The sequence below is a fragment of the Myotis nattereri genome, assembly GCF_964212035.1.
Source record: "Myotis nattereri genome assembly, chromosome: 15".
NCBI classification, from domain to species: domain Eukaryota; kingdom Metazoa; phylum Chordata; class Mammalia; order Chiroptera; family Vespertilionidae; genus Myotis; species Myotis nattereri.
Window position 1 is genome coordinate 56081856 of NC_138090.1, and position 26233 is coordinate 56108088.

Genomic DNA, 26233 nt, shown 5'->3' on the forward strand with positions numbered 1-26233 from the left:
ACAGAGTCTGGGGGGGCAGCTCGGTGGTGGGGACTCCCCAGAGCCCTGGTTTCACGTCTCCTCTCCCAACCTGTGTCGGCGCCTCCTTCCTGGACACTCGTGACGCGGCACCACATCTCACTCCCATTGGCTGAGCGGTTTCCAGAGCAGCCAATCAGCGTCCCCGCGGCTCCCGGTTATAACTCCTCCGCGGAAGTGCCGGGACTCAGATGGTCCCCCCGACGCCGAGGATGCGGGTCCTGAGCCCCCCCACCCTCCTCCTGCTGCTCTCGGGGGCGCGGGTCCTGACCCCCAGCTGGGCCGGTGAGTGCGGGGTCGGAGGGGGCGGCGCTGCGGGGAGCAGCGAGGGGACCCGGCGGGGGCGCGGGGCCGGGAAGGCGCGTGTCCAGCCCCGGCCCTGCCCCCCGTCCGCCCCCCAGGCCCCCACTCCCTGAGGTATTTCTTCACCGCCGTGTCCCGGCCCGGCCGCGGGGAGCCCCGGTACCTCGCCGTTGGCTACGTGGACGACACGCAGTTCGTGCGGTTCGACAGCGACGCCCCGAATCCGAGGATGGAGCCGCGGGCGCCGTGGATGCAGCAGCCGTGGGTGGAGCGGGAGGACCCGGGGTATTGGGAGGAGCAGACGCTGAGGGCCAAGGGCCACGCACAGTTTTACCGAGTGAGCCTGCAGAACCTGCGCGGCTACTACAACCAGAGCGAGGACGGTGAGCCGCTCGCCGGGCCCGTCACGACCCCCCTCCCCACGGACGGGCCGGGGTCGCCCCGAGGGTCCGGGTCCGAGCGTCACCCCGAGGCGGCGGGACCCGCCCGGCCCCCACCCGGGAGGAGCCCGCGGGGACTTTGACCCGATTTCACTTTCAGTTTTAGATTCAGTCCCCGCGGGGCGGGCGGGGCGGGGCTGACCGCGGGGCGGGGCTGACCGCGGGGAGGGCGGGGCGGGGCTGACCGCGGGGCGGGGTCAGGGTCTCACACCATCCAGTACATGTGCGGCTGCGACCTGGGACCCGACGGGCGCCTCCTCCGCGGGTACAGTCAATGGGCCTACGACGGCGCCGACTACCTCGCCCTGAACGAGGACCTGAGCTCCTGGACCGCGGCCGACACGGCGGCTCAGATGACGAAGCGCAAGTGGGAGGCGGCCGGTGAGGCAGAGAGAACGAGGAGCTACCTGGAGGGCCTGTGTGTGGAGTCGCTGCTCATGTACCTGGACAAAGGGCAGGAGACCCTGCAGCGCGCAGGTACCAGGGCCCTGGGGCCGCCCCCTCTCCCCGGGGCTGGGACTCCTACAAGGAGACAGGACAGGGGGTCAGTGTCAGACACCCCTCCTTGGGGTCAGGGAGGGAGCCCCCTGGATGTCAGGTCAGGTACCATAGGGACCCCCCTCCTCTCAGGGACAGTTAGGGGTGCAGGCTCTCTTGGGGTGCAGGGAGACCCCCCTGAAATAGCCCATCAGCGGTCCCCATGGGCCCTGCAGGGGCTCTGGGACCCACTGCGACCTTCTCCCTCAGGCCTTGTGCGCTGCCCACACCCACTGTGTCTGAGGCCTCACCCCAGCTTTTCTGAGTCACGTGGCCTCCGGCCCTGGGTTGTGTCTCTCTCATTCTAGAACTTTCTAAAGACTAGGAGGTCATTTAGGTGCCTCTGTCCAGGCTGGTGTGTGGGCTGTGTGCTCCCTCCCCGACCCCAGGTGTCTGTCCATTCTCAGGATGGTAACATGGGCGCTGCTGGAGTGTCCCATGGCAGATGCAAAGTTCCTGAATTTTCTCCCCTCCCCTCAGACCCTCCAAAGGCACACGTTACCCACCACCCCGTCTCTGACCGTGAGGTCACCCTGAGGTGCTGGGCGCTGGGCTTCTACCCTGCGGACATCAGCCTGACCTGGCAGCGTGACGGGGAGGACCAGACCCAGGACATGGAGCTGGTGGAGACCAGGCCTGCGGGGGACGGCACCTTCCAGAAGTGGGCGGCCGTGGGGGTGCCCCCTGGAGAGGAGCAGAGATACACGTGCCATGTGCAGCACGAGGGGCTGCCCGCGCCCCTGACCCTGAGATGGGGTGAGGAGGGGCCGTGAGCACAGAGCCTCTTCTCAGGGCAGCAGGGCCCTGGGGGACCTCAGTGGGGCCGGGGCTGAGGCCTGGGGTCAGGGCCCTCACCCTCCCTTCCCTTCTCCTTCCAGAGCCGCCTTCTTACACCGTCATCATCATCATCATGGGCATCGCTGGGGGCCTGGTTCTGCTGGGAGCCGTGGCTGGAGCTGTGATGTGGGGGAGGAGGCGCTCAGGTGGGCAGGGGTGGGGTCTGAGTGTCTGTCCCACTGGGGGTTCAAGCCCAGGTAGACGTGTGTCCCGCCTCCTTCATGGGAAGCACCATCCCCACACGTGTGATGGCCGGTGTGGGGCTCTGTGCTCACACTTACTCTGTAGTGAGGCCCATGGGATAATGAGGGACCCACTTATCACCTGATGATGCTGGTGGTGGGGACCCCGTTCCCAGCAGCCCCAGGTCAGAGGGCAGGTCCCTGCTGAGCACAGACCTCCAGGAGGGCGGTGGGTCCAGTCCCCACAGGTGCACTTCCCTCAGGTTTCCTGGTCCTGCCCTGGGTCTATACACAGGGTTCTGGAAACTTCTCTGGGGCCCAGGACTAGGCCTTCCTTTAGGACCTCATGGCCCTGCCTCCTCCTCCCTGGTCTCTCACGGGATGTTTTCTTCCCGCAGGTGGGAAAGGAGGGAGCTATGCTCAGGCTGCCAGTGAGTATGGAGGGGGGACCTCTGAGTCCCTGGGACAGTGCAGACGGGAGTCATGGGGTACCCCCCCATAGTTCCTCCTTAGTCTGCTGCCCTGGGGCTCTGACCCTCTCCTGGTGTGTCCCCCGCCCCCCAGGCAGTGACAGCGCCCAGGGCTCTGATGTGTCTCTCTCGGCTTCTAAAGGTGAGACCCTGCCGTGGGGCCGGGTGGGCAGAGGGGAGGACTGGGTGGTGGGGAGTCTGTGGGACACTGTGAGCATGAAGTGGACTCTGAGAATGTCACCAGTTACAGCCACTGACCTGAATGTGTTCATGATGCTTGTCCTCCACAGCGTGAGGCAGCTGCCTGTGGGGACTGAGTGATGGAAGATGTTCACGCTCCCACTTCCTGACTCTGGAACCTCTGATTGGGGGGCTGGCCCCGCCCTGCTCCCCACACTTTCCTGTCAGCAGAGGCGGGCTGGGCCCTCCCCACCCTGCCTTTACCCCCTGGGGCTGTGAGCTGCAACTTCCTGCTTTGTATTGAAATGAGACTGTGGATTGACGTCGTGTTTTAATTCTTGCCGTGATGGGTGACGGGTAATTAAAGGAGACCCTTTAATTAATTATTTTCTCAGAGGAAATAAATGGAAGCACCAAGGATTCAGCACATTCCTGTGTATTTTGTGCTCTTTGCAGGGGGGACGGGAGAGGCTGTGAGGTCGGAGTGTGGTTGGGGCCTGTGCTCAGGTGGTGCTCAGTGCACCGTGGGCTTTGACGTGGTCACTCCTCGGACGGGTCACCTCTCTGCTCCTCTGACCTTGTCCCTCAGTGTCCCTGTCCCACCAGGACCTGCGCTCACAGGGACACACAGGCCTTGTCACTTGTTCGAATGAATCACATCTCCAGGCCCCTCGTCATCCGAGGCTCAGGTCGGGGTCAGGCCCTCAGAACCTCGCTCCTGGGTGTTTGTTGTTTCTTTGCTTTTGTGGATGTGATGCCTGTTACTGCGTTTGTGCAGCAGTTTTGGTCTCATTCTCTGGGTGTCCCCGTCTGACAGTATCAGGGCTCATTTTTGCTGTCATTTTCCCGCTGGCCCAGGGGTCCCTGCACACAGGACTCTGGTTGGGGAGATACATTTCAGGCTCCTCCTGCTCTTGCCTCCTTCTAGGGCCTGAAGGTTCCAACGCTCTGATCAGCTTGGTCTTTCTGGGGACCAGCCCCCACCCTGACTCTCTCCAGGACCCTCAGCCAAGAGCCATCTCATCAGCGTCCCAAAGACACTTGTCACTCACGATATGCCCAGGGTTTTAGGAGTTCAGTGCCAGGAGCCAGGGGCAAAGACCAGACACTTTCTCAGATCCATTAATAGCAACAGTGTCCCAATAACTGAAGATGCTGGCACCTTACTAGAGTCCCACCTCCTCATGAACACTGTCCAATCCATCGTCCTCTGAGGATGGTTACAGGGCCCGGACACTTAGGAAAATTGCCCAACAGTTGTAGTCAGAGGAGAAATTGAATTCAGTCCTAATGTGACATTGCTGCCCACCTCCCAGCATTAAGAATGACAGTCAGACAAAACCAATTGTTCACAAGAATGTGGACTTGTTCTCTCTCATATATTCCTGGTGGGAAAGTAAGTTGTTCCAAACCTGGTGGAAAATGCATTGGCGCACTCCCTGCACCTAGAGACGGAGAGCAGGATGGGGTGTCAGGGGGAGTCAGAGGCTGAGCGTCACCGACAGGATGACAGGAGATCACATGGGACGAGGGAGAGAGTGAAAGGCTCAGAAGGACAGATGGACCGAACAGAGAGACGCCTGTTGGCAAAAGTGTGTAAAAAGACAACCCCTACCCATGTTGGTGAGAATGTACTTGTTCTCCAGGAAGAGATTTTCAGCCCTTGTGTACCTCAAACCACCCAACTTACATGATGGCTCCCTTCCACTGGTTGGGCCCTCCTACCGTGTCCCCCAGTGTTTCCCAATGCGGTGCCACACATGGGCTGTCACAGCCGGGAATGTTATTCAAGATGCCAACGCTCCCACCTCCCCTTTGAAAGAAATAATAAAAGGAGAGGATTTAATTAGGTCACACGGATCTCACATATCTTGGAATTCAGGGCAAGTCACTCTGCCCCATGGGACACCTGTACATTCCTGAGCAGAGACAGGTGTGATAAGGGAAGCAATTCCATTGGAGGGTAAGGAAATCAGGATGAAGCAGTTGATGTAGAAACACAAAGGTGGGAATGGCACCTAAGTGTTTCTTCTCAAGGGACACCGAGGGGTACCTGTTGGCAACTCTACCTGGACAAGAGTGAAGGGACCACAGGCCTCCAATTAGTGACTCCACATGGCCCCTTGATAGAAGGGAACGTTTTCCTGATGCATTGTGACTTTTTATTACTTCACAGAATGTGTTTCTTACTCTTGTGCACAGTGTAGGAGTTTTATAGAGAAAGCGGTTGACTCCATCAAGTCCCCAAACAAATATAAACAAGAAACCGTAACTCGTTTTCCCAGCCGTGACTGGAATTCCTGCCCAACACATTGTAGGGAGGGCAGGATGGAGGCAAGTCCTCAGAACGGCGGCTGATTTCTTCTCGAGTCTGAGGAGACTAAATGCCAAGGCAGGTCAGGCAGCCGCAGGACAGACCGAGAAAGACTTACGTCCCCCAGATTACAACTGACTTCTCTGCCTTCCTTCTTCGCCCAAGATTGGTCCGTGACGTGCAGGTGGGTGTTTTTGTTTGTTACAGTCGTGAACAACATCATGGTTTCTGCGTTCATGTCCTTCATGTCGAGCCTGAGGAAATACCGATGGAGAACTCTGTTAATCCTCCGTGCTCTAGTTGGGCTTTGTGGCCTCAAGGATCCTTTTTCCCATACATCATTCTCTGGGCATTCTTGGGAATCTTTGATGTGGACTCTGAGGGAAAAGGAGACTGTTTTCTAGACTAAAAACTCTCATCTGACAGTAGACAGAGTGGTCTCCATTAAGCATTGGATCACAAGGCCAGAATTCCATTGGAAGAAGAGTTTAAATTTATACTGGCCACTGACACTGTGGAACTCAATAATCAATACTTTACACACATGTAGCATTACATGGCCACCACAAATGATACGGTCAATAACTTATTGACTATTTCTCCTATGCATGTAATCATATTTTAATTAAAAAACTATGACCCTCCATGTTGTAGTCAATAAGATTGTTAATAATTATGGTGATGCCAGGTGGGGACCAGACTTTTCAGGGGGATCACTTGGTGAATTATACAAATGTCTAACCACTATGATGTACACCGGAAACCCATATAATCTTAAACTACAATTGAAAACTAAAAAAACTATGTACATTTACATGATTAGAGAATGGAGGAACTCTTACTCCAGCGCCATGATCATAGCATTTGATTCAATTTCTTTAAAGTGAGGACGGGGGTTGGGAGGCACATTCATTTCCTTGTGCCCTCTGTACGTAAACGTCCCAATGAGCAGGTAAGTACTGACAACCTATAACACTTGAAACAAGGCTCATTTCTTTCATTCATTGTTTAAAAGTTTAATTTATTGGAGTGACATCCTATATAATAAAAGCCCAGCAACCAAATGGTGGAACAACCTGTCGACCAGTCACTATGACGCACACTGACCACCAGGGGGCAGACGTTGAACGCAGGAACTTTTCCCCTGGTGGTCAGTGTGCTACCACAATGGGAGCGCAACTCAGCTGGCGGGTCCACAGCTGATTGGCTGACCAGGTTGAGTGGTGCTCCCATTGCAGGCTGATCCCCACAGGCCACACCCCCACACCAGTGCATGAATCCCATGCTCTGGGCCTCTAGTTGGTTAATAAGATCATATGGGTTTCAAGTGTACATTTCTATGATCCATGAGCTGTATGTTGCATTGTGTACTCACCACCCAAAGTCAGATCATCTTCCAAAACCATATATTTCACCACTTTTATCCTTTACAATCCCCACCCCTTTCCCTCTGGTAACCAAAACACTGTTACTCAACATCCCTGATCATGAAGACAATGCAAATAAAGTAAAAACCACAACAAGTCATCACCTCACACCTGTCAGAAGGGCTATCCTCAATAACTACCCAAACAACAAGCGCTGGTAAGGATGTGGAAAAAAGGCAACCCTTGTGCACTGTTGGTGGGAGTGCAAGTTGGTGTAGCCACTATGGAACCCAGTTTGGAAGTTCCTTGAAACATTAAAAATAGAACTACCATATGACCCAGCAAGTCCACTTCTGTATATACGTGAAAGAAATTAAATTATATCTTGAAGAGCTATCTACACCCTCATGTTCATTGCAGCATTATTTACAATTTCCAAGACCCGAAATGGCCTAAGTAATGAGGACTATAGTGGACTCAACAATACATATTGTAGACTTGAAATTTGCTAAGAGAAACCCTCACCCTTTGAATCAGCACAGATGGACCTGGAGAGAATTATGCTAAATGAAATAAGCCAAGCAGAGAAACACAAATCCCATATGATGTCACTTATATGTAGAATGTAATGAACTGAATAAAATGACAAAATATAAACAGAGGCATGGATACATGGAACAGGCTGACAGGTCTCAGAGGGGAAGGAAGTGGGAGGACTGGAGAAAGAAGGTGAAGAGATTAGCCAAAGGATATATATGCATCATAGCCCATGGTCATAGACAACAGTGTGGTGATGGCCAGAGGGGATGGGGGCTGCAGGCTGGAAGGAGGTGGGTAAAGATAGGGAAATGGGGACATCTGTAATAGTGTCAATAATAATAATGAAGTAAAAAAAATTGCTACGAGTAGATCTTAAAAGTTCTCACATCCACACCAGTGGTGACTATTAAGTGATGAGATGGATATGTTAACTACTCATATCATGGTCATCAAATCCCAATACATACATATGTGAACTCATTACACAATGTTACATGTCCATGACACCCCAGTAAATCTGCGGGGAGGGGGCCGGGGTGGGGGAATAATATGGAACAAAAACACAAACCAAAGAAAAAACAAGGCAAGTAGGAAGAGCATGCGAGATATTGTCAGAAGTGTGTAAACATGTGGACACAATGTTTATAGATATGGTGGTTGGCAACCTCCAAGATGGTTTTCAATGGTCTTCGTGCCCTTGAGTGGAGGAGGCACCTGTGATTGGCTCTGAACCAATAGGCAAAAATAAGGCGATGCCATTCCCTTAATGTAAGGGTAGGTAAGAGTTACTCTTGCCCGGCTAACAAACTCTACTGCCTTGTGGAATTTTAAATTGTTCTTTCTCAATTCTTACTAAAGGATATTGATTTGAGAGAGAGGAAGAAAGGGAGGGAGAGAGAGAGAGAGAGAGAGAGAGAGAGAGAGAGAGAGAGAGAGAGGGAGAGAGAGAAACATTGATCTCCTATAGGAGAAATTTTTCCTCCTATAGGTGCCCGGACCAGAGACTGAACCCATAATCTAGGCATGTGCCCTGAGTGCAGATCAAACCCATAACCTTTTCATGTACGGGATGATGCTCCAGCCAACTGAATCACCTGTCAGGGTCCAAGGGTTACTTTTTACTTACATTGACTGGCTTCTAGCTCTAAGGATTCTACATATATATTTTTAAATATATTTTTGTTGATTTCAGAGAGAAAGGGGGAAGAGAGTGATAGAAACATCAACGATGAGAGAGAATCATTGATCACCTGCCTCCTGCACACCCCCTCCTGAGGATGGAGCTCGCAACCCAGGCATGTGCCCTTGACCGGAATCGAACCTGGGACCTTCAGTGGGCAGGCCAATGCTCTATCCACTGAGTCCAACCAGCTAGGGCTACATATATTTTCAATATCCCAACAGAGAAGACCATTCTGCTCATTTCCTAGGTATAGACACTGCCACAGCATCTGCCATCCCCTGTACACCCTGAACCATCTCATCACAGAATTGTCCCAGTCGCCAAGGGGTACAGAGTCCCACTCACCCGACCGTCTGGAGGACACAATCTGGGTGTCCCAAGCCCTCCAGAAGTTGCACAATTCCTTCGTTGCCCAACTTGTTTCTAAGCAGATTGATTTTTTTCAGAGTTTTGCTGCTGATAAGGACGGAGGCGAGGGATGCGCAGCAGGCACTGGTTAACATGCACTCTTCCAGCCTGTGAGGAGAGACGCACACGGGAGCTGGGCCCAGTACCTGGGGAGCCAAGGTGGGCCAAGCATATGGGTATGGACTAGTGCCCCGAACACCTCCCTCCCAAGTTGTGCACTAGAGAATGTGCCCATCGAGCGTCGTTCCGAACACCAGACCCATACATCCGAGTTTCCACTTTCCCTTTCCCCTTGTACTTATCCCCTTAGCTCTTCCAAAGTCTACACAGGAGCTCCCTCCCTGCCCAGGGACCTACCCGATGTTCTCCAACTTGCAGTTGGGATGTTTCATAGCACCACACAGCAGCTCCATTCCCGCATCCCCGACGTTATTGCTCCCAAGCTCCAGGCTCTTCAAATTGGGGTTATTTTGCAGAGCACAGACCATGTATTCACAGGCCTTAGCTGTGAAAAAGCAGCCAGATATCCTGCAGAGAGAGAGGTGAACTGGAATCATGACCGCCCGTCTCAAAGGTTCTCAGAGCATGAAGTGGTGAGTGTCCTTGAACCTCCCTCATGATGTCCATGAAGAAGGGACTCCCTAGAGACAACAGTAACCTATAACCTATCCTAAGCATCCCGAAGCACCCGTTAGAAAGACTATATGCACCCCTATGTCCACAGCAGCATTATGTACCATAGCCAAGATCTGGAAACTAGCCCTAGCGCCCCTCAGTAGAGGAGTGGATAAAAAAGTTGTGGCACATTAACTCCTACCATTTGCAACAGCATGGATGGACCTGGAGAGCATTATGCTAAGCGAAATAAGTCAGTTGGAGAAAGACAAATATCATGTGATCTCACTCATTTGTGGAATAGTTTGAACAACATAAACTGATGAACAAAAACAGATCCAGAAACAGAGAAGGATCAGACCATCAAACCTCAGAGGGAAGGTAGGGGAGTGTGAAGGAAAGGGGAGAGATCAAGCAAAGTACTTGTATGCATGCATATAAGCCTAACCAATGGACACAGACACTAGGGGGGTGAGGGCATGAGCGGGGAGGTAGGGGAACAATCGGGAGGATAAGGACACATATGTAATACCTTAATCAATCAATCAATAAGTAAGTTGTGGCACATTTACACAATGGAATTCCACGTGACAGTAAAAAGGAAGGGAATTTTACCTTTTGCAACAGTATGGATGGACCTGGAGATTAGGATGCCAAATGAAATAAGCCAGTCAGAGAAAGACAAATACCACTGATCTCACTTACATGTGGAATCTAATGAACAAAATTGACGAACAAAATAGAAGCAGAGCCATGGATGTGGGGAACATACTGACAAATGTCAAAGTGGAGGGGGAAGAGGGATCCATAAAAGAAGGTGAATGGCTTAGCCAAAGAACATATATGCATCACCCATAGACACAGGCACGCATGTGGTGATGGCCAGAGGGAAGGGGTGGCAGGGACTGGGTAGATGGGGGCAACGTGGGAAAGTGGGAACATCTGCAATAGTGTGAACAACAAAAATAAAAGTTAGGAAAAGAACAGTCAGGTAATATTCGCAGTTCTAACTGAATATTAACTCAGCTCCTATCATGATTTTACAACCAGGGAAACAGACAGAACACTGTAAGCATTTTGTATATATTTTTATTGATTTCAGAGAGGAAGGGAGAGGCAGAGAGGAAGATCGAAACATCAATGATGAGAATCATTGATCGGCTGCCTCCTTCACACCCCCTACTGGGATCAAGCCTATAACCCAAGCACGTGCCCTGACTGGGAATTGAACCATGATCTCCTGGTTCATAGGTTGATACTCAACCACTGAGCGACACCAGCTGGGCTGTAACAATTTTTGTCTGAAGACTCAGATTTCAAAATTTTTTTTAATTACAGTGGACATTCAATCATCTGTATCCATTTCCAGCGTACAGCATAGTTGCTAAACAATTATGTGATTGATGAAGTGATCAGATACCATTTCTAATCTGTGTTTTTGTGATGCTAGACTTGAGCTCCAAGGAGTTGTTTTCGGCAACCTCTTTTGATGCTCATTATTCTACCTTCCCTACTCATGTCCAAAACCAACATCATTGCCTGGCTGCTGTTGGCCCATTGGTCAGATCCTCAGCCCATGCAGCGAAGGGTTGAGAGTTCCATTCCCAGTCAAGGGCATGTACCTGAGCTGCAGGTTCCATGCCTGGCATGTGCTGGAGACAACCAATCAATGTGTCTCTCTCACATCAATCTCTCTCTGTCTCTTTCTCTCTCCCCTGCCCTCCTTGCCTCCCTTCCACTCTGTAAATAGTAACAGGGGAAAAAATCCTCAGGTGAGGCGTCACAACAGTAAAACAAGGCAACTCCCATCCTCAAACCCTTTCGCAGAAGCCACACGGCTGTCCAAGGAAGACCACAACTGTGGCAAGACTCACTCCAGCTCCTGCACCGAACAGGTTGGGAACACCAGGGACATCATCAGCACCAGCACTCCATTATCTCGTATGTTATTCACGCTCACATCCAGGTGCTTCAGAGTTTCGGTGAGGACGAGACTTCTCGAGATTAAGCTTAAGGAGCGTAATGTGAGGCAACAGAAGAGCAACCTGTGGGGAAAGGAAAAGGAAAAAGAAGGAGGAGGAAGAGGAGGAGGAGGAGGAGGAGGAGGAGGAGAAAGAGAAGGAGGAGGAGGAGAAAAGGAGGAGGAGGAGGAGGAGGAGGAGGAGGAGGAGGAGGAGGAGGAGGAGGAGGAGGAGAAGAAGATTCTGAGTCAATAACACAGTTTAACCACCTGAGATATTCTATAATTAATGGTAGTAATGGTTCTAGGACTCTGAGCGTACGGGAAAGACCATTAGAATGTATACCTTATCATTATTGTTTGTTAATCCTCACCTGAGAATATTTTTTTCATTGATTTTTTCTTTTTTTCCTTTTTTTTTTTTAGTATTTAAAGCAGGGGTGGGCAAACTTTTTGACTCGAGGGCCACAATGGGTTCTTAAACTGGACCGGAGGGCCGGAACAAAAGCATGGATGGAGTGTTTGTGTGAACTAATATAAATTCAAAGCAAACATCATTACATAAAAGGGTACGGTCTTTTTTTTTTTTTTAGTTTTATTCATTTCAAATCCGGGCCGCAGTTTGCCCACGGCTGATTTAAAGTATTACAAGTAATAGTACATATGTCTTCTTTTTCCCCCATTGACCTCCCCCTGGCCTTCCCAACCCCCAGCAAATGCCCCCCTCCCTCCAGTGTCTGTGTCCATTAATTATGCTCATATGCATGCCTACAAGTCCTTCGATTTTTTTTTTAAGAGAGACACTGGAAGGGAGAGGGAGGGACAGAGAGAAGCATGGATTGGTTGCCTTCTGCATGCATTCCTACTGGGGCCTGGAATCAAACCTGTAACTCAAGTAGGTGCCCTTGACTGGGATTTGAATCCAAGACCCTTCCATGCCCAGGCCAGTGCTCTAACCACTGGCACACACCAGCCAGGGTTGAATGTAAACCATAAATGGGTGCATAAAATGGTACGTGAATCAAATCTCAAATCTGTCCGAAAAAATAAAACAGGAAACAAATCATGAAGATGGCATCCCAAGGTGACATTACACCTATTGGGAGTGCCAGTACTGAGCCAATAACTTCTGACCCTTTTTTAAACAGAAGTAAACTAAGTAATACTGGCAATTTCTTACTAGGTTCCTCGGGGAGCAGATAGATACTAGTATAACGAGGCTTTGAAGACAATTGTATATATATTTTGAGACTTGGAGTTAGAAAGAAGAGCATGTATTAACCTCTCTCCTTAAATCACTGAGCAAGACCATTAAGTCTAAATTACAGAGCTAGGGGCAGAGCCTTAGGGTCTCACACATGGAGAGATAATCAGCTTGATTACAAGCTTGAATGCCTTTATGAAATGTTTATCATTTTTTAAAAATGCACCTGAGGGTATGGTTTTATTGAGAGAGAGAGAGAGAGAGAGAGAGAGAGAGAGAGAGAGAGAGAGAGAAAGAGAGAGAGAGAAGAGAGAAACATCAACACAAGACAGATACTTCCATCATTTGTCTCCTATCAGCATACTGACCAGGGATGGAGTCCCCCCAATCTAGTTATGACCCAGCATCTAGTTATGACCCAGCTTGGGAATCGAACCTGCAACCTTTTGTGATATAGGACAATGCTCCAACCAATGGAGTCACCTGGCAGCCAGAGCAAAGGTTTATAATTTTTAAGTGACAAAGATGAGGGGAAAATTATACAGTTTTGAACAGAAGGAATTAATAGAACTTTTGGAAATGTTTGACCTAAAAAAGAAGACGATATATTACAATCAACCACATGAATTTTTCTACAGGACAATACATGAACAATAATGACTATAAAGAGTTGTTTTACTTCCCGGTGTTGTGTTTTGAAATCCTCTGACTACTGAAAAACAACAACAACAATACACCTACTATGCACTGCCCATAGATTATTTAGTTGGAGCATCATACCTATACACCAAGGTTGAGGATTTGACTCCTGGTCAGGACACACACAAGAATAAAAAAATGAATACATAAATATGTGGAACAACAAATCCATGTCTCTCTCTCTCTCTCTCTCTCTCTCTCTCTCTCTCTCTCTCTCTAAAAACCAATCAATAAAAAGAAATAAAGAAATGTGGAAAAAAAAAAAGAAATGTGGATATAGCCCCCTGTCTACTATCTTGAAAGAAGTAGAAACTAGAATAAACAGAAGTCCCTACTTCAGGGCAATGTATCTCCACACTTTCCTCTTATCGGCATCCTTCCTGGTGCCCTCAGTGACATCACATTCCTCATGACACCAATCACAGCTATTTATTGAGAAAGTAACAGTAAGTCCTCACTCTTATCAAGTCAGCTGCCATGGCCCAGATGTGCTTGGAGCCTACGCGACCCCCTATTTAACTCACCTTCCAAAGCCATTAGGTTGGGAGTGTGATGATTCCATTCCCCTGACGGTGAAAGGCAAGTTGAGAAAAGCTACATAAGCTGTGGCCAACACAATAAGTTGCCCATTGGGAGTAACAACTCAGGTCTGCCTGACTCTGAACACCATGCTTTCAGCCATTATACTTCCCCTCATTATATATGTGGGGTTGTTGTTTTTTTTCATTGATTTATTGCTAATCCTCACCTGAGGATGTTTTTTCATTGAGTTTTTAGAAGTGGAAGGGAGGGAATGGAATGGAGGGGAAAGGAGAGAGAGAGGAGCATCAGTGTAAGAGAGGAATGGATTGGTTGCCTCTCCCACCTGTAACCCAGGTAGGTGCCCTTGACAGGGAATAGAACCTGAGACCCTTTGGTGTTGCGGCAACACTCTAACCACTGAGTCATGCCATCCTGGGCTTAATTGGTTTTTAGAGAGAAAGAGAGTAAGGAAGAGTGAGAGAGAGGAAGGCAGAGAGAGAGGAAGGAAAGAGAGAAGGAAAGAAAGGGAGAGAGAGAAGAGAGAGAGGAAGGAAAGAGAGGAGAGAAAGGGAGAGAGAGAGAGAAGGGAGAGGAAGGGAGAGAGAAACATCAATTTGTTTCACTTATACTTTCATTGGTTGTCTTTTTAAAAGTTGGACTCAGCCTCAGATTTCCTTCTTTTTTTTTTTTTTACTGTTTTAAAAAATTTATATTGAAGTTTTTTTTTTTAGAGAGAGAGGAGAGGAAGGTAGAGGGAAAGAGAGAGAAACATCAATGTGAGAGTACAACATTGATCAACTGCCTTCTGCGCCCCCCACCCCGGAAATCAAGCCCACTACTTGGGCATGTGCCCTAACTTGGAATCTAAACAGCCACCTTGACCTATGAGGATGATGCTCTATCCAACGGAGCTACTGGGCCAGCCTCTGCCACACCCATGATCGTGTTTTGACCACATGCTCAGACATTCATGCTCAGGTCCAAATGCATACGTGGTGGGATTATATAAGCCGACTTACACCAGCGACTCGAGAACACATTCTGGATGGAACAGAGCATCACAGAAAATTTGCATCCCATCCCTACTCAGCGCATTTTTGGACAAGGTCAGTTTCTTCATGTTCTTGCTGCTGAGGAGGAGAGAGGCGAGTTCTTGGTAGGCACTGGCTTCCAAATCACACTTCATTAAGCTGTAGGAGGAAATGCACACGGATGGGGTGATGCTGCCCAGGTTTCCAAGCCATGTCTCTCTCAAGAGAAACCAGCTCCAATCAAGGGAAAGGACACCTCCTAAAAATGGGCAAGAAACAGATCCTTCCGCTTCTCCATCTTGCCCCACAAGAGTTCTCCAAGTTCAAATTCGGGCAAGTTTGGAGATGGAGTAGGCAGTTCTTCCCCCGCTCTCCACCCCTACCCCACCCCCCATATGCATCTTCACTGTTTCAGAATTCTAACTCGGATATGGAGACACTCACCATACCATCACATTTACGGTGACTTCTGATTTCCCCCCGACATAACCTGTGTTGTGTTGCATAATTGGCTCTTGAGCAACTTTCTGACTGTCTAATGTTCTACTCATTGCCCACACGATGCCATCTTCCCTCTCTGCACTCTGGCGCTGGTAGGAGAGAAATGAACCATGAGCCAAAAATCTTCTAGGATCGTGGCCTCAAGGAGAAGTAACAGGAGGTATTATCCAAAGAGCCCCCCAGAACACCCAGCTCTTCCCCCCACTCCTGCCGACACACACAATGTACATTCAGGTGGGTGGCGACCCACCTCAGATGCTGGATGCTGCACATCGGATTGGTCAAGACCTCGTGCAGAAGCGAAAACACCTTTGAAGAGATGGGCATGCAACTCAGGCAAAGGCATGTCAGGTTCCGGTTGTGAACAATTGCCTTGAACATGTCTTCAAACCTGGTGTCGACCGAGAAATAGGTCAACCTACCAAAGAGGAAACAGCAGGAGAGTTCCAGTCAAGGTCCTCGGGCAATGTGCACATCTCTGCGGTTTTCCCTGCCTGCCCTACTTCATTCTAGAACATTTCTGAGGGTGGGCCATTTCTTCCCAGACCATCAGCATCTTAGATTCCCTGGCAAGTCCATGGACCTCTGCTAATCCCCCAATCAGACTGTTGACTTGGAAATAATCCTCTGGGTCTTTTACCATATGAGCTTCCTCCCAATGGTACCCATAAGTGACGCCAAGAAACCACACACACCCGTCCTCATGTGAAATTAAACCATGTGTCTATCCCACAAGAGTAAAGGCCGTACATGCTCATGGCTAATGCACCCGCAGGATGATGCACACGTTAATAGTTCACAATTTTACTGAAGAAAACACAAGTGTCCCAGAATCCCTGGGTCCTACCCCAAAGTGGAGAACACCCTTCCCTAAGAACAGAACACCCCAAAGAAGGCCAATGCTGTCAGCACTACCTGCAGAATAAATGCAGAAGCTGGTCGTTTCTCACCATCTCCACCTAAACCGCCCACACGGGCCACCGTCTTCTCTCCCCCAGATCCTTGCAGGAGCCTTTTACTTGGCGTCTCCCCTTCCACCTGCCCTCCCATGATCCTCAGTCCACCCAAAGCCACAGGGATACTGCAAAGTACAAGATCTTGCTCATCTGCTCAAAGCTTTGAAGTGGCATTTTTAAAAATTGAATTTGTTGGGGTGATGTTGGTTCACAATTCCATACAGGTTTTAAGTGTCCAACTCAACAAAACATAATCTGCACACTGCACTGTGCACCCATCACCCCAAGCAAAGTCTCTTTCTGTTCCCATTACCCCCTCCCCTACCCTACTCCACCTGCCCTACCTCCCTTACCCTCTGTCTATCACCACATTGTTGTCCGTGTCCATGGGCTGTGTATATATGTTTTTGGGGTAATCCCTTCACCTTTTATCCAGTCCCCCGCCCCCCTCTCCTCTCACAGCTGTCAGTCTGTTCCATGTATCCATGCCTCTCTTTCTATTTTGTTTGCCAATTTACTTTGTTCATTAGATTCTGGTCTTTCTCTGACTGTTTTATTTCACTTTTGTTAATTTCCAAATTTATATATCTAAATAACTTATTCAACTCAACACCAGGAAGACAAATAATCCCATTAAAAAACGGGCAAAGACCTAAAGAGACACTTCTCCAAAGAGGACATACAAATGGCCAATAGATATATGAAAAGTTGCTGAAGGCCATTAATTATCAGAGAGATGCAAATTAACACCACAAGGAGATGCCACCAGAATGGCTAACACCAATAAGTTAACAAATCGTTTTTCACTTAAAGAAAATCCAGCACCTTAAGTGGACAGCCCAGGTCTTCATGATTTGGCGCGAATAGGGCTCTGACCTCACTTCCTCCTACTCTCCCTGCACACCACAGTGCCTCTGCCGGCCCATCTTCTCCGCCGGGAATGCTTTCCTACCACGCATGTAGCCAGCTTCCCTACTTCTTTCTGGTACCTAATCAAGCATCAACTCAATTTCCCCCCAGACCGCCCAAAGATTGCATCTATACTCTTGTACTATTCTTTTTATAGTGTTGTACACTACCTAGCACATTGCATTTTAAAAAATATATTTTTATTGATTTCAGAGAGGAAAGGAGAGGGAGAGAGAGATAGAAACATCATTTATGATAGAGAAGCATTGATTAGCTGCCTCCTGCATGCCCCCTACTGGGGATCGAGCCCACAATCCAGGCATGTGCCCTTGACCGGAATCAAACCTGAGACCTTTCAGTCCACAGGCCGACGTTCTATCCACTGAGCCAAACCAGCTAGGGCCTAACACATTACATTTTTATTATACAGTTGGAATGCAATTTCTGAGAGCAAGAATTTTTATGGGGGAGGGAGGCTGGGTGGAAAGTGATCAACCAAAGAATATATATATTAGAGGCCCGATGCACGAAATTGGTGCAAGGGGCTCAGCCCTCTCAGCTGCAGTGGCTGCCTCGGCCCTCGCAGCCCCAGCTTCATCCGGAAGGTCGTCTGGAAGGTTGTTCAGCTGTCCAATCTAATTAGCATATTACACTTTTATTATTATAGATATCCCATGGACACAGACAATAGGGTGGTGAAGGCCTGAAGCAGAGGGGGCAGGCTAGAAGGGGTCAGTGGAGGGAAAAAGGGACATATGTAATACTTTCAACAATCAAGATTTTTTTTTAAAGGAATTTTTAAAAATCCACACCAGTTATTCCTGTTCCCCAAAGAATTGAGATAACACCTACTTGAGTGTCCGAAGTTGACAGTCGGGATGGCTCAGGGCTTTACACAGAACCCTGTCAGAGGTATCGTCAAGGTCAGTGTTACAGAGTTCCAGTTCCCGGAGGGTCTCCCTGGTGTGGAGTAAACTGCACACATCTCTCCAGTGGACGAGGCTCCTTATTGTTCTACATGGAGGAAGAATGCAATTCTCCAGGGATTTAGAAGACAAGGCATTCACTGAGACATCGGTTGAGAGCCACTGCTAACCAACCCACACTTAGAGCCAGGCAGGAGGCAATAAGGGGTGGCCACATGTACAACAACAACATTCATGTGGCGAGCCGGCACGGCCATGGCATACTCAGCCCCACGTTGGGCGCCTTATGTGCCGCGCCAGCTCAGCCAGGTTCTGTGAGCCTGAGACGGGGCGGAGAAGGATAGAGAAAAGGCAGACAAGAGAATGAAAGTTGGGTCTGGGTAGGACGCTGTCCTCTCTGATGGAGAGCTAGCGACAGCGCCACGAACTACAAGCCGTGTCTTTATTTCATAGTCAGATTCCACGAGGCAAAGCAAGGACATGGTCCAGATGTTTACAACATTCTTGTGGGTTGCGATCCTACTCAATTACAGGCACCTGAACTCTATCAAGCCCACATCACTCAGGCATGTGGGGCCACGTGTTTGGACCATAGGTTCAAGCTTACAACTATAGCTGTTGGCTACAATTGTGCTGGGAGGGTTCTGCACTCCAAGCTGGGACTGGCACGTGGAAATGAGAGGACTGTGCACTCTCATTAGTCCGAGGCTTGAACCTGTCCAAACACTGTAGCTGCTCTCCACACATCCAGACCCACAAAAGGAATGGATGAGTCTGTAGACAGGCAAGGGACAATGTCCTGATTGTGGTGCTTTTGAGTGTGATGATGTTCACTATTAAGAAACACCAGTGATTGTTTAATGTGTTTTCACTGTTTTGAGAGAGAGGGAGGGAAAGAGAGAAAAACATTAATTGGCTGCCACCTGCGTGCCTCCTACTGAAGATCGAGACCACATCCCAGGCATGTGCTCAGACCAGGAATCAATCGGCCCCCTCTCCATGCATGGGGCCATACTCCAACCATCTGGCCCGCCCTCTATTTTTTTTAAATCTATTTTTATTGATTTCAGAGAGGAAGGGAGAGGGGGAGAGAGAGATAGAAACATCAATGATGAGAGAGAATCACTGATCAGCTGCCTCCCGCATGCCCCACATTAGGGATCATGCTTGCAACCCAGGCATGTGCCCTGACCAGGAATCGAACCATGACCTCCTGGTTAGTAGATCAATGCTCAACCCTGGCTGGGCACCCACCCTCCTTTATATCTAAGGCACCACCAACCTTCACCTGAATTAATGCAGTAGCCTTCTACCTGGCCTCCTTGCTTCCACCCTTGCCCTTACCCCAAAGTCTGTTCTCACCACAGCAACAGTCTCATTCTATTTGTTTTCCACCTTTTCTGGCTAAAGCCAGTTATTACAGTGACCTACAAGGCCCTGTAATATCTGCCCCCATTATCTCTCTAACCTCATTTCCTACTATTCTCCACCCTTCCCCCCACAGACACACTTCATTCCACATCAGCCTCCTTACTCTTTTCTGAACACCCTAGGCACACTCCCACATCAGGCCCTTTGTACTTGCTATTTCCTCTGTCTACACACTTTTCCCCACCTTCCTGACTTAGTTCAGGTTTTTGGCCAAGTATTACTTTCCCCCTAACTATCTATAGTAAGCAGAATAATGCCCCACCCACAAAGGTCCACGTCCTTATCCCTGGAACCTATATCGATGATCACACTGGTATTGATGGTACATTTTTCATAGTCTATGCTATTAGGAACATCCTGAAGAAATTTATAAGGATTATTTCAGTTAATCCACACAGTAGGTCAGAAGAACTTAGGTTAAGCCAGTGGTTATCAACGAGGGGCGATTTGGGATATTTGGTAATGTCCAAAGCCTTTTTTTTTTAAATGGTCACAACTAGGGGAGCCAGTTCTACTGGTGTCTCATGGGTAAAAGTCAGAGATACTATGAAACTGCTTACATTGCCCTGGCTGGTTTGGTTCAATGGATAGAGCGTCGACCTGCGGACTGAAGGGTCCCAGGTTTGATTCCAGCCAAGGGCACATGTCTGAGTTGTGGGCTCGATCCTCAGTGGGGGGCCTGCAGGAGGCAGCCGATCAATGATTCTCTCTCATCATTGATGTTTCTATCTTTCTCTCTCCCTTCCTCTCTAAAATCAATAAAATATATTTTAAAAAAGTAACTGCTTACAAGTCACAGGACAGCAAACAATTGATGGCCCCAGATGTCAATGAGGCTGATATTCAACCCAGAAACCCTCATGTAAACTGCAGCTGAGAGATTGTAAAAAGTCACCAGTCATTAGAGATGACTGTATTACCTTTAGTTTCAGCCCTGGGATGGTCAGCAAGCACTAGAGTTATGGGCAGGTCTTAGAAATACAGGAAATAACAAAATGAAAGAAGATGAAGGGATTAGCCAAAGACCCTATAGCAGTGGTCGGCAAACTGTGGTTCGCGAGCAACATGGGGTTCTTTGGCCCCTTGAATGTGGCTCTTGCACAAAATACCACGTGTGAATGCACACGTACAGTGCGATTGAAACTTTGTGGCCCACGAGCAGAAGTCGGTATTTTGTGGAAGAGCCACACTCAAGGGGCCAAAGAGCCGCATGTGGCTCGCGAGCCACAGTTTGCTGACCACTGCCCTATAGGCATCACCCATAGACAGACAACAGTGTGGTGATGGCCAGATGGAAGAGGGGGGTCCAAGGTTGGGTAGGGGGGCACAGGGAGGAAATGGGGGCCTCTGTAATCGTATCAACAATAACAACAAAAGGAACAAATTTTAAGACTCACCTAGGAGTTGGTTGCTCATTAGACCTCTTTTCAAAGATGTTTTGAATACTCAACTTAAGTTTCTGTAGACGCTGGCAGTACCCCAGACAGTAGGATGAAACCATCAGATCCCGGTGGTCTCTAACATAAATATTCGCTTCTGAAAAGGAGTCCATGATCCGTTTCACATATTCTTCCTCCTGGTTCTCAAAGAGACCATGAAACATAGGTGTGTGGTGCCCAATGGCTTTCAAATTATCACCAAAACACCTCATTTCCGTGAGGAGGTACTGGCTGACATAGTCTGTCAGGAGACGGCAGCCGAGGGCCGCCTCGAAAGTTTTCCTCCTCTCCTTGTTAAGAAGACCGAACAAGGAAGCAATGACGGGACTGAAATCATTGTATAGTTCCCGTTTCCCTTTACACCTCCCCCAGGCCGAGGGGATCCCGTGCTCAGCCAGCGGCAGCATGAATGCGACGGCTGCACAGAACTCCTGGACTTTCGAGTGTATGAACCTGTAACGGCCTTTCAGGTGGCTGCTGGGCCAGAGAATCTCCAGGGTCTGCAACGTGGAGACATCCGCCTGGGTGAACCCCACACTCCTGAGGTCCTCCTCGGTGAAGTGCAACGTGTTATGGAGCAACCCTTCCAGCGCCAGTGAACAGAGACTTTGCAGGGGGACCACGGGCCGCTGGTCGGCAGCCTGGGCGGTCAGCGTGTCCGCCAGAAAATGAGTGTAGATGTCGGTGAGCGTTTGGCACGAGCGTTTCAAATCAGCCCCCTGGTTCATTTGCCGCTGCAGGGCGACGCAAGTGACCCAGCAGAGGATGGGGGCTTGGCACAGGTGCAAGAAGAGCTCATTCCTCTGTACCAGCTGGAAGGCCGCCTCAGCCCTCTCACCGTCCCTGAAGAATAAGGTGAAATACTTGTGCCTCTTTTCACGGGAGAACGACAGAGTCATGAGCATGTCTGTCTTCTTCATGAGCGTCCAGGTGACAGCCTGGCCTTGGGGCCTGGACGTGATGAGGAAGCGACAGCCCGGGGCCAGCTTTCTGGTCAGCAAACTGGCCACGAGGACGGGCGTGGACACCTGCTGCCTGCCGTCAGTGCACAGAGCCTGCGGGCTTATGCGGAACGTGAGTTCCATGTCATCCAAGTCCTCAAGGATAAACAGGATCTTCTGGGGCTCGGAGAGGATGTCGGCGACGGGAGCCTGGCCCTCGGGCCAGTCCTTGGAGATCAGCGCCACCAAGCTGCCAGAGGTCATCTGGTTGATGTCGTGAGAAGAGAGGTGAATCACGTAAGAGAACACATCCGCCCAGATGTTGCCATTGGCCCACTCAAACAGCGCCCCTCTTAGAACCATCGTTTTCCCAGATGCCTCCTGTCCTATCAGAAACACATTCAGGGCCTTGGCAGCCTCCGGACTCACATGACGAAAGACAAAATCAAATTTGTCGGCAAGTTCTAGGATCATGTCCTGACAGAATATGTCATGGATACGGTTATGAAGGCATCTTTCCCCCTGGAGCTTTTTCTTGATGAGCATCTTGTGTGCTTCTTTGTTCCCTGAGTCAGTGAGTACCGGGCAGAGAAATGCAGAACAGAGATGAAAGTTCAAGACACACACACACATGACCACACAAAAACACCCATTTCACCAAGTATCTCTCCTTCCTAGCATTCATCACAAACATAATGACAAGATATTCACTATCAGGAACAAATAAAGAAAAATGGGACAGCCCTCGCTAGTTTAGGGCTCAGTGGATAGAGCATCAACCCACAGACTGAAGGGTCCCAGGTTTAGATCTGGTCAAGGGCACGTGCCTCAGTTGCCAGCTCAATCCCTGGCCACCAACCAATCGATGTGTCTCTTTCACATCAATGTTTCTCTCTCTGTGTCTCCTCCTCCCTTCCACTTTCTAAAAATCAATAGAAAAATATCCTTGGGCGAGGATTAACAAATAAAAAAAGAAAAAGAAGAAATGTGAAGATTCAGATTCCTTCAGGAAGGAAATGTTATGAAAAAGGAAAACAACCCAAGACATGTTTTCCTATGATTTCTCCAGAAATATTCATGCCAGAAGATATGGAAGTAATTTCTATAGTACTACAAAGAGTGACCAAAGAGCAGTATGTCCATACAGATGTCCAACAGACACATGAAAAGATGTTCAGTGTCACTTATCAGAGAAATGTACATCAAAACCACAAAATGCACATCAATATCACCTCATACCGGCCACGATGGCTATCTTCAATAAATCCACAAGCACACATTGGTGAGGAAGTGGACAAATTGGAACCCTCAAGCAGTGTGGATGGGATTGCTAATTAGTGCAGCTATTATGGAAAACAACAGTATGGAGTGTTCTCAAAAAAATTAATAGAACTACCTTATGACCCAGTCATCTCACATCTGGCCATTTGTCCAAAGAAATCCAAAACACGAATTGAAAACACTGCAATGAACATAGGGGTGGATAGCATGTCCGCAGTACTAAACCCAAACCCCACCCATAAAAAGATTTTGCTTGAATTACAATCCACTTTTTTATTTGAGAGATTTTGTCAACAATTAAGTATTCAAAGACGCAACAAACGTTACCAATCTCCTATTTTACGTCTCACATCAGAAGGTGCGGTAAACACGGGGACCACATTATTATGCTAAAAAAAATCAGCAACAATTTAGTAGTGGATGCCCAATAACTTATTTGGGGCTAAGACCAGAGAGGATCTGAAATATTTCTTCCATAAGATGAATTGTAACTGTCTGGAGGGGATCAAGGGATGGTAGTCAACCTGAAGACATGTTTGGTCTAGACATGGTGACTCCTTTGCAGCCATGAGTCACCTGATGTTCCCTCTAAATATTTTGAGTCTTTCCAGATGGATGGAGAACATATAAGGAATGGGGAAAAATATGAGAAAAGACCCTGGCATTTAGAATCAGCTATGTTTGTCTTAGATTCTCAGCTCTGGGGCACTTTGAACTAGATCCATGATCTTGGTAATTTCTCTTAGCCTCTCATACACTCATTTCTTCCCACTGGGGTATACAATTACATCCACTTAAGAGTTGTTTGGTAATGACTGAGGCAGCCCATGAACATGATATGCTTAGCAGAGTACCTAGTATGTTAATTCTCCATAATCTTTGCACACAGCCCCACAGATTTCTTTGGCCAAATCTCACAGTTCTATCCCAAAGCATCATGCTTGCAATCTCCTCTAAGTACAGACAGCACTGTAAAGGGGGGAGGGGGTTGTTGTTGTTTTTAATTTTAGAGGCAGAGTAAAGGAAAAGGAGAGAGATAGAAACATCGATGAGAGAGAAGCATCAACATCAATTGGCTGCTTCCTCTATGCCCCCTGCCTGGGATCAAGCCCACAACCCCGGGCATGTGCCATGACCAGGAATTAAACTATTGACTTCGTGATGCATGGGTCGATGCTCAACCACTGATCCACACCAGCCGGGCTACAGACAGCACTTTCTTTGGGTAGGTCTAACTCTTCAGCCAGCTCCTTTCATTAAGTCAGTCGGCATGAGGGAAGAAAATATGGGTAGAAGCAGAAAGTCATGAGGCGGGACAAGACCCACACCCAAGTCATCACTGGTCCTCTTTGGAGGAATGGAGACATCACTCTATCAAAACGACCAGCCTTCCTAAACACTGCCCCTCTCTCCCCTACCCACGACTCACGGTTCCGCCTAGCATTGATCTTCTCGCAGAGGTCTTTCCGCGGGATCTTGTGGAAGATGTTGTACATTAAATTCCAGAGGTGCTGGGCCTCATAAAACGTTGTCAATTGGTTGGCCAGGTCTGGATTTTCTTCGCTTAGCTCGAGCCTGGGGATGGGTGGGAGTCCAATCTCCATGCATTCTTGTCCCAGCTGGTTCCTCAGACTGTGACATTCCTTTCTGCTGAGCTTCTCTAAATACCACAGCAGGTCAGAGTCAGAAGAATCGGATTCTTCCATCTTGTGTCTCTAGCAAGAATCTTGAGGATCAAAGAAGATGGGGTCTAGAAAACCAAGAGGGAATCAGAGAATCATTCCACAGGGGCACCCGTTCTTTCGAAGTGGACACCGTAAAAAACAAAAACAAGACAAAAACAGCGCTTGTGGCCTAAGAGGAGGTGCTTTTTGATAGTCTATTAAACAAGGAGATCTCAAGGCTTTCTTTCTGGGGCAATGACCTTAGCAATTGACCTTCGAAGACGTCTGAGTTAAAGATAAAAGTGCGCCCTAGCTGGTTTTGCTCAGTGGATAGAGTGTCAGTCTGCGGATTGAAGGGTCCCAGGTTTGATTCTGGTCAAGGGCACATGCCTGAGTTGTGGGCTTGATCCCCAGTGGGGGACGTGCAGGAGGCAGCCAATCAATGATTCTCTCTCATCATTGATGTTTCTGTCCCTCTTTCCCTCTCCCTTCCTCTCTGAAATCAATAAAGATGTATTTTTTAAAAGATAAAAATGGGATATCAGTTGTGTTAAAAGGCAACATTCTTATAGCCTCGGCTGGGTGGCTCAGTTGGTTGGAGCATGGTCCTGGACACCAAAAGGTGGTGGGTTTGATTCCTGGCCAAGGGCACCTCCCAGGCCCACAGTTTGGGTGCATGCAGGAGGCAACCAATAGATGTGTCTCCTACATTGATGTCTCTCTCTTCTCTCCCCTGCTACCACTCCCTCCTCCCTCCCTTCCACTCTCTCTAAAAACCAATGAGGAAAAATATCCTCAGGTGAGGACTAAAAACAACAACCTGTTAAAACAAAGGATGTGGAGACACGACTCATGGATACACAGAACAGACTGACATCTGTCAGAGGAGGGTGTTGGGGGCTAGGTGAAAGGTTGAAGGCATTGAACAAAGGGAAAAAGAAGAAAGACTCATGACACAGACAACAGTATGGTGACTGCCAGAGGGAAAGGGGAGGTGGGGGCAGGTAGAAGAGGGTAAAGGAGGATAAATGGCGATGGAAGGAGACTCGACTTGGGGTGGTAAACACACAATACAATCTACAGAGGATGTGTTGTAGAATTGTCCACCTGAAACCTGTACGATTTTATTAACCAATGTCACCCCGTAAACTCAATAAAAAAAGAAAAACAAACAAACAAGCAAACAAAAAGAATGAAAAATGGAGAGCAGACTGGAGAATTCTGAGCAGATGAAGTCAGTTAAGCCACACCAGCAAAAGCACACCTGGCTCATTTCACAAACATGAGCATGAGCTATTTCTTGCAAATGTCTCCGATAACCCTGCAAGGAGCTTCAAGCCGGCTTCCTGAGGACGGCAGGAGGTCATCGCCTTTC

General features: G+C 48.7%; 2 protein-coding genes across 4 annotated transcripts in view; one reads left to right on the plus strand and one right to left on the minus strand.

Annotated features, from left to right (window-relative positions):
* Positions 1-209: 209 nt before the first annotated feature.
* Positions 210-26233, plus strand: part of LOC308530506 (class I histocompatibility antigen, Gogo-OKO alpha chain-like) — a gene marked incomplete at both ends in the record, with an annotated part of 248585 nt that continues 222561 nt past the window's right edge. The window contains 8 exons of one of the 3 annotated variants that reach the window (XM_081107200.1): positions 210-303; positions 420-704; positions 963-1238; positions 1779-2054; positions 2177-2281; positions 2716-2748; positions 2882-2929; positions 3078-3397. In XM_081107200.1, the coding sequence (XP_080963326.1) occupies positions 210-303; positions 420-704; positions 963-1238; positions 1779-2054; positions 2177-2281; positions 2716-2748; positions 2882-2929; positions 3078-3082 (1122 nt within the window). Of the gene's footprint in view, positions 304-419; positions 705-962; positions 1239-1778; positions 2055-2176; positions 2282-2580; positions 2646-2715; positions 2749-2881; positions 2930-3077; positions 3398-26233 lie in introns of those variants that run through there. The other 2 variants (XM_081107206.1, XM_081107201.1) reach the window with 2 other exon arrangements.
* On the minus strand, positions 8713-24900 carry NLRP11 (NLR family pyrin domain containing 11; the record flags this gene model as incomplete). The annotated part of the gene is made up of 7 exons (XM_081108329.1): positions 8713-8887; positions 9137-9307; positions 11269-11439; positions 14799-14969; positions 15562-15729; positions 20931-22479; positions 24624-24900. 7 exons carry the CDS (start codon positions 24898-24900, stop codon positions 8713-8715), a joined length of 2682 nt encoding a protein of 893 aa, XP_080964455.1.